Source organism: Malania oleifera, chromosome 1 (assembly GCF_029873635.1).
Source record: "Malania oleifera isolate guangnan ecotype guangnan chromosome 1, ASM2987363v1, whole genome shotgun sequence".
NCBI classification, from domain to species: Eukaryota; Viridiplantae; Streptophyta; class Magnoliopsida; order Santalales; family Ximeniaceae; genus Malania; species Malania oleifera.
Window position 1 is genome coordinate 30,671,165 of NC_080417.1, and position 9,061 is coordinate 30,680,225.

General features: G+C 37.1%; 1 protein-coding gene across 1 annotated transcript; it reads left to right on the forward strand.

Moving 5' to 3' along the window:
• Positions 1-2,736: 2,736 nt before the first annotated feature.
• On the forward strand, positions 2,737-8,673 carry LOC131155486 (proline-rich receptor-like protein kinase PERK4). The gene is made up of 9 exons (XM_058108709.1): positions 2,737-3,231; positions 3,373-3,541; positions 4,392-4,919; positions 5,552-5,638; positions 5,720-5,790; positions 5,941-6,017; positions 7,354-7,501; positions 7,717-7,878; positions 8,389-8,673. The coding sequence occupies exons 1-9, from the start codon at positions 2,737-2,739 to the stop codon at positions 8,671-8,673; spliced, it is 2,022 nt and encodes a 673-aa protein (XP_057964692.1).
• The last annotated feature ends 388 nt before the right edge of the window (positions 8,674-9,061 follow it).

Consider the following 9,061-nt stretch of genomic DNA (forward strand, 5'->3'; position numbering starts at 1 on the left):
GCAGGCATCCACAGCCAAGTTGTAGGTCTGACGCCCTTACTTTAACCTCACGCAGGCAGTTGGTTGAGAACCCCCTACACTTCTATCCATAACAGTGTGGGTGCGTGTAGTCTAATAATCAAATCACTAGCAACGGTATCGTGCCCACAATACATTGGTTCCCAGGGTTCCTAAAGCATATTATGCAATTTAAGTGATAAAAACTGTAGTTTAAATCATTTCGTATAAAACTTGTCATTTTATAAAACCCAGCCCTCAGCCATCAATTACAACCCAGCTCACAACCATTTAAACATAACCCCAGCCCTCGATCGTCATATCAAATCCTTATATTATTCACAAACAGTTCCAGTATTTTGCAAACAATTTCAGTATTTCACAAACAGTTTAGTATTTTAAAATCTCAAATTCAAATATACAATAATTCATACTAATTAAATCATCTGTCACACGATTTCTACATTTTAACATAACCATATAAACAATCAAGTTTTCCACTATTCATTTTATTCAAAAATATTGTATCGTATATCATAGGTTTGTAAATCCCTATTGAACAATTGGTTTTCAAAATAACCTTTGAATTTTTAAATAAATAAATATATACATATATAGCAGTTTAATTGGTTCAAATGTAATAAAATTCATGATTTAACTTAATCCCCTTACCTGATTTCCTGAACTACGCCTGCAGGGATTCCAAAATTATACCCGTGGTGCTCACCCAAGCCCTGAATTCATTAACCTAATTCAATCCCAGAATTCCCAATATTCTAACATTTCCAAATCTACATTAATTAAATGACAATTAATTCCTAAAAAACCCCCCTTATCCTAATTTTGGGGCTATACCTATGATAACCCCATGAGAAATTCGTTCCGCTAGACTTGTAGAAAATCATTCCTAAATTCTCGTAGTGGTATCCAATCGTCAATTTGACTTAAGATTTAAGAAAAATTGAGGTAAGAGTGAGAATTTACCTTAACCCAAGGAATATGCCTACGTCGTTCTTACGACAAATTCGCTCCAATAGAAATGTCGGTGGCGGAGAATGAAACCCAGTGGTATTTTCTAATTTTTGATTAGTTGAATATTTGTCGAGAAATTAAGGAAAGTGGGAGAGAGAACGAAGGAGAGATGGAGACGCTGAAAAGGGGGGTGCAGCTTCTTTCCTGAAACTGAATTTCAGGATGCTTCACTGATATAATATTTTAATATATATATATATATATATAATGTTATATTATATTAATATATGATATTATATTATTTAATTAATAATAATTATTATTATTTTTTTGAAATCACTATATCCTCTTATAATAATTATTTTTGGGACGTTACAAGAAAGAGGAGTCATAAAAAAATATTTATGATTTTTGAAAATTTTAAGACATACATTCACTTAATTAAGTACATGATTTTAGTAGATTTTGTGTTCATTATATAATTCTTTTTTCATATATTAGTTGCTCATAGGTCAAGGTATAATAGCTATCTTTTAAAAATACCTATTAAGATTACAATATTAAACCATTAATAAACATTGACACGAGAATCTTATTTACATTCTTATGAATCTTAGAATGTGAACCGAATAAAAATATTTATATGAGATAGTCATCTTATTAAGGAATAGAATTCCCAAATTTTCATTAATTGTATAAAAATATTTTGTCCCTTTAGCAATCGAACAAGTGACCTCCACCACAAACGTGTCAATTACTTTTTAGATGTAGACAATTTTCATAGAAAATTAAGCAACGGAGTCATACTAAGTGACCTCATGACTATTTTTGGAATTAAAAAAAATGAAGCAATTAAGAAGCAGGGTAGCTAGTACCTCAATCAACTAATACTAAATTATCCGTTTGGGGTCTGAGGCTGAGTTTGAGACAGGTGGGAAGAGAAGGGTGCGGTGGGAGAGATACAGCTGTTGGGCCAATCTGATAAGCTGGCTAGGAGATGGATGGATCCACCATATTATAGCTAGCAGAGGCTTGAACGCAAGAAGCGGAAGCCAAGAACCCCACCAGAAACTGGTCAACGCAATAACAAACCCCAATCCCCAATTAAGAAATTTTAAGAACTAGAGGTGCATTTTGCATGCATGTTAATGCATGCCATGCATGCATACATACATGGGGAGCCCACGTACGTAGACACCCAATTAAACAGGCACTCCCCCAGCAATACTATCAATTTTAGGATAGCAAATTGGCTGCCAGCCGCCTTTGTAGGAGGCAATTTTGTGGGGGAAGCAGCTAGCTAGGGCCTGCCCTTTCTACCATGCACCTTTCACTATGCCAGCCCTTTTCCCTTTCCTCTTCTCCTTGAGAAGGACCTTGCTTCCCTATCTTTCTCTTTCAGGTAACCTCTCTCTCTCTCTCTCTCTCTCTCTCTCTCTCTCTCTCTCTCTCTCTCTCTAGAAATCTGCATGTTTTGAAATTCACGTACCTACATTGTTCCCATGCATGCATGCATGGTTTTCTCATATGTCATGCAGGCTGCTGCTGCAGATTGATGCATGGTGTCAATAATCTTTTGTGCTATATATGTTGAATATATATGAATCTATGAGGTCGAATAATTGACGTGGTGTGTTATTTGTTTTTGGGAATTCAATTTTGGGAAGGGGTCCTCACCCGTTGAGGCGAGCAGCGGCGGGACTGGTGGAGTTTCCGGCGTGTTTAGGAGGCTAATCTTGGCCAGAAGTCCCGATCCATTACTGGATAATGGCTTCGTCCCCGGAGACTGCTCCTCCTTCCGATGATTCCTCATCATCGACCCCACCTTCTCCCCCAACTTCCAATCTATCGCCATCAAATTCCTCCTCAAACTCCTCCTCATCACCCCCATCAGACTCCTCATCCTCACCCCCATCAAACTCATCTTCATCAACACCTCCCGCATCGTCACCGCCTCCGTCCACCACACCACCACCAACCACGGCGGCCTCACCCCCGCCAACAATTTCGCCACCCACTTCCCCCCCACCATCAGGAAATGTCTCCCCGCCTTCACCTGACTCACCGCCGGCGGATTCCCCGCCGGCTGGTTCTCCAAAGGCCAATTCGCCACCAGCAGATTCGCCACCGGTAGATTCGCCACCGGCCATTTCTCCACCAGCCGGTTCTCCTCCTTCGAACAGCAATAGCAACCCTCCCCCACCGACTTCCAATAGCGCGCCTACTCCCCCTGCAGCGGCCACAACTCCGGCGACGCCAGCGGTAGCGCCGCCTCCGCCGGTGGCTTCTTCCTTGACGCCTCCATCCTCTTCAGGAACGACACCGATGTTGTCTCCGCCACCACCTCCACACGGACACAAAGCAACACCTACAGCATCTTCTCATGCCACGCCATCGTCGAAGGACTCATCGGCGTCATCGGATAGTACTACGATAATCGGAGCAGTGACTGGAGGAGGATTGATTCTGATAGTTATGCTGATCATCGGAGTGGTGTGCATGGCAAAGAAGAGGAAGAGGAAGCACGAACCGATGCAGTACTATAGAGATCAATCTATGGGGGGACCCAAAGGTTTACTACAGGGTTGATTTTTATCGTTATCCCTCTATAATTATCATTTTCGTTTTCACTTTTTTCAAATAATCAGATCACTCTTTTCTATTCTTTTTTTTTTTTAAATTACTCACTATTTTCTCTATTTTATCTGATATTAGTAAATAAGGATAATAGGGGGTTAAAGTTAAAGAGATTTCATTTAAGAACATAACAAAATTTTCATTTAATGTTAAGAAGAAAATTGCATTTAGGTTCATGGTTGGGAAATGAATTTGTGTGAATTTAATAAAATTATAATATTAAATTCTAATTTTTGTGAATATATATTAATAGTAATTCTAAGAACTAAAACACCTTCAAGGACAGTAATAATAATTATCTAAAACTCTAATTAATATTCAGGTAATTTTAATTAAATTAAATTAATCTTTAGTGCATAGAATATGTTAAATGAGACTATCATTTGACACAATCTAATTGTAACTATAAGCTAAATTTTTTTAGCTAATAATTTTTTATTTTATTAGACAGTTCATCTCTTGACTATTACGAGTAGTTAATATTTTAATCTCAAATTCCTTCTCATCTCTTTTAAGATTTGTCCTAAAACTTCTAAACTTAATTTATATATTAAAACTCAAATATCCTTTCATCCCTCCCTTTAATTGCATGGTGTTTTACTCTGCAATCAAGTGAGAGTAAAATTAATCAATGTTATCATTACATTTCAAAAAACCATGACCCAAAAAATTCTTTGCAAAACTTTGACATATTATTTCTTTTTATTATTAACATGATCTTGCAAAATTAACTAAACAAACAAAATGAAGATCAGCTCGTTGATTTGTAGTTTATGCTTATGCAGGTGGTGAATATTACAACAGCGGATCATGGCACAACCAACAGCCAATGAACCACGTCATGAAGGTCCCCCCGCCGCCGGGCGCAATGGGTCAGCCGGGCGGCGGATGGGGTGCGCCGCCCCCACCTCCGATGATGAGCAGCAGCGACATGAGCGCCAACTTCTCGGGGCCGCGGCATCCTCCCTTGCCACCACCGTCACCCGGCCTCTCCCTCGGATTCAACCAGAGCACCTTCACCTATGACGAGCTGGCAGCTGCCACTGGGGGGTTCGCGCAGTCTAATTTGTTGGGGCAAGGTGGATTCGGGTACGTGCACAAGGGGGTGCTGCCCAACGGCAAGGAGATCGCGGTGAAGAGCCTGAAATCAGGCAGTGGGCAGGGGGAGAGGGAGTTTCAAGCGGAGGTTGAAATCATCAGCCGCGTCCACCACCGCCATCTTGTCTCCCTTGTTGGCTATTGTATCGCCGAAGGAAGGAGAATGTTGGTCTATGAGTTTGTTCCCAATTACACCCTCGAATTTCATCTCCATGGTACTAACTGATGTCCCTTCTTCTGTTCTTTTCTTCTGATTTATTTTTCTGGTTCTTGTTGATGCTTGTTTCATTCGATCTCTCAATACGGAAGCCCTGAATGCAATCCAAACTATGTTTTAACTTGTATTCATGAACAAGATTTCCAATCTAGTATTTGGATTTATATGAATTTTAGTATAAGTTTGCACGGAATTTTCTCCAAATTCACACAAATTCTAAATTATGATTTGAATTTCAAACAAAGGGATATATTATTCCAAACTGGACGCTTGAAAACCCCATTCTTGCAAACAAAATCTTCCTAGCTTGCATATATGGATTTTGAAAGGATAGCACTATTTATTGGAGGAATTTTTTTTCAAGCTTGAAGCTGCTTGAGATTTAACAAAATAGAACCTCTAGTTGGGACGTTGGGAAGATTATGACCAAAAGAATCAAAATGGAAATGCATAGGCCTTGAACTTTGTATGGTTTACTTTGAATAGAAGATAGATTCAATACAATTTTGGTGGAATCAAAGTGAAATGAAATTACTACCTTACAATAATTCTACATTGATTTTTTTTTATGAATATGTTCTCTTGCTAATTTTCTGAATTATTACAACTGTGTCTCAATTTGGGTTGTAGGAAAGGGTCGTCCGACCATGGACTGGCCAACTAGGCTACGCATTGCATTGGGATCAGCCAAAGGGCTTGCTTACCTCCATGAAGATTGTAAGAAATCCTCCGTCTTTCCTTCCTCCCTCCCATTTTCTCTTACTGTCGCTCATATTTGTTAAAACTAAATTTTTTCAGGCCATCCAAGAATTATCCATCGTGACATCAAAGCTGCTAATATTCTTATCGACCACAACTTTGAAGCTATGGTATGTATCGTAACATATATATTTTTCTCCTTACATATATACTATCTACACTTTATGATGATTATATCTCCCATTCCCCCTTCAAAAAACATGATATATAAATAAATAAAATATATATATCAAATATATGTTGCAATGCTTGTTGTTTAGGTGGCAGACTTTGGATTGGCCAAGTTATCTTCTGACAACTACACTCATGTCTCTACACGTGTCATGGGAACATTTGGGTACGTGAAATACTTTGGTCATGGTTAAGGTTCTCAATACCATCTTTTTTGGGAGATATTTTTTTGTTAGGAATTGATTGCCCAACTTTAGATTTTTACTCCAGTACAATATATATGATTAAGACTTATTACTCTGCTAATTTTTTATTAGTCATTAATCAAAAAGGATATCAAGGGTATGTTACTCATATTTCTAATAGAAATTTACACTTAGAATGTTATATAATCAACGAACAATAATTTTGTTGAAGAGAAAACTTGTTGTATATAGCAATTACTATTAAAATAGTAAATTGAAGGGGATTTTAGGTGTAACTACAATGTTGTCAATGTGTGACTTGGAAGTCACTAGTTCAAGGTATGGAAATAGTTTCTTGTAATAATGTAAGGTAAGGTTGCACACTATAGACCCATCATGATCCGATTCTTCCTCAAACCCTGCATACACAGAGTCTTTGTGCATTAGGCTACCTTTTTTTCTTACTTTTAGAGTGGTAGTATTGCTTTAAATGCAAAATATTCAACAATATTCAAAAACATGATTGTTGTTAATATGAACAATAGAATTCTTGAGTGTTACTTAAATAACCTACATTTTGCTGGTTTGGTTTTAGAAATCTTTGGTTAGAGGTTTTACTATCACTTGTAAGCATGTGTGTATTCTCTCTATTTGCCCTTGTTTTATTTTTTGATGTAGTTCTCTCTAATAAAAGAACTCAAAAAAGTAAAAGAAGATTAGAAATATCAATGGAAAAAGTAGATGCATTAATGTGAAGCTGAAGATGGTATCATTAATTGAGTAATTAAGGATAAGGTCAAGAATATTCAGCAAAAAATTATTAAATCAAGTGCAACAAAAGACTTCATTTCTGAGTATTTGGTTCCAAAATCAATTTATATATATATATATATGTAAAAAGATTAAAAAAAAAATTAATTGAAGCTGCGAAAAGAGGGAGGCATGGAAACCATGATTTGACTTAGCTATATTGCTAAATACAAAGTTGAATGGAAAATATAAATTTGTGCAGCTAAGGCTAGTTAGTGGATGAAGGCTTTCAGTTAAATGGGATTAAGTTAAATTTGTTCTACTACCTCGATTTCTCTTTTTGGAGACATCCAATAATGTTACTAGAAAGATTCTTTGAGGATTTTTCTTCATGAGAGAAGAAAACTTTATGAAGGCTCTGAGGATTCTACTGAATATTATTAGTAGTAGTTTTCACTAGCATTATTCTTGCTACAGCTGGATGTTCTAGTTTAATAATTTTTGCGTAGTTCAAAAGATAGGAAATTTTTATTGGAACTCCGTAATTACTAAGCCATGCAAATGCAGATATTTAGCTCCAGAGTATGCATCAAGTGGCAAGCTGACAGAGAAATCTGATGTTTTCTCATTCGGAGTCATGCTCTTGGAACTCATTACAGGACGCCGACCTGTTGATACCACTAATACCTACATGGAAGATAGCTTAGTGGACTGGGTACGTTTTCCATTCCTTCAGTTCTAAGTATACCAATCCACTGCACATAGAATTGGCATCTCCTTGATGCCCTTCTGATCTATACTACCTTCACTGATCAAAAAACAAAGTATGCTAATGCACTGCTTATAGAAAACATTGTTGTGGCGAAAAAAATTCCTCTATTCCGACTTTTTCTTGCTCTTTCCAATTTTTCGCGGGTACTTGATGAACAGGCTCGGCCACTTCTGTCACATGCACTGGAGGATGGCACCTATGATGAATTGGTGGATCCCCAATTGGAGAATAACTACAATCCTCATGAGATGTCATGCATGGTGTCTTGTGCTGCTGCAGCTGTTCGTCATTCTGCTAAAAGACGTCCCAAAATGAGCCAGGTATGAAAGCATTTGAGAGCTTTGAGTTTCTCCATTATGTTACCCACGACGTTTGGAAGCTTGTATTTTCTAATACAAGCAAGAGAAAGGTTGTACAATAACATACGAATTACGATTTAGCCAAAAACATAAAAGAGAAGTCCGTGAAAATATGTCATATATGGATGTTATCAAAAACTTTTCTTTAAAATTGGGTTTAAATAAAAACAGCTCAAAGGAGCCTTCAAAGCAATGGCTTTAATATTTTATCTCAGAGTAGCTCATGAGTCTATTGCTGGCAATCGATTGAAATCTCAATGAATTGTTAATGCAATATGCTAAAACAAACGTGAAAAGGATTTTCATTTGACTTCGCATTAGAAAAGGGCTTAAAATATTAAAGGGTTAATATTGCTATCTATTTGTAAATTGAAGGTTTCAATGAAGGGTTAATGGTTAAAAGCAATAAACTGAAAACTCTTTTTTTTTTTTTGTGATTAACTGTACATGTTATCCTATTTTGGAAAGTAGATAGTGCGAGCATTGGAAGGAGATGCATTGCTAGAGGACTTGAATGACGGTGTAAAGCCCGGCCAAAGCTCAATGTACAGCTCAAATGGGAGCTCAGACTATGATACAAGCGCGTACAACGCTGACATGAAGAAGTTCAGAAAGGTGGCACTGACGAGCCAGGAATATACAAGCAGTGACTTTGGAGCCACAAGTGAGTATGGGCTCAACCCATCCTCCTCCAGCGGAGACTCTCAGGAACTGACTCAAACATGGAGCCACAAAAACAACAGCAGAAAACTCTGATTAATTATATCAAAGAAAAAAGGCTTGAAATGACCAATTCAACTAATAATATATCTACATATAATATTGAATATGTAATTTCTACACTATTCGATTTACATTTATCTGGGATTCCCTTGCTACAAGTATTCCTATATGTGCAAGAAACATATACACGACACAAACCAAGAAGACTGGGATCTTCAATTAGCTGAATATTTATCTTCAACTTAAACGAGTACAATTGAACTTAATTAATTATTCTGTGGAGACAGACCTATATTTTATTATTTATTTAATTTTTTTGGATTGTAATTGAATTTATCTAAAGTTTAAGTTGGGTTTACTCTGAAATGTTCTTGCTTTTCATTTTTGAAGCTTTCTTGGTATTCTTTCATCCCACCATAGG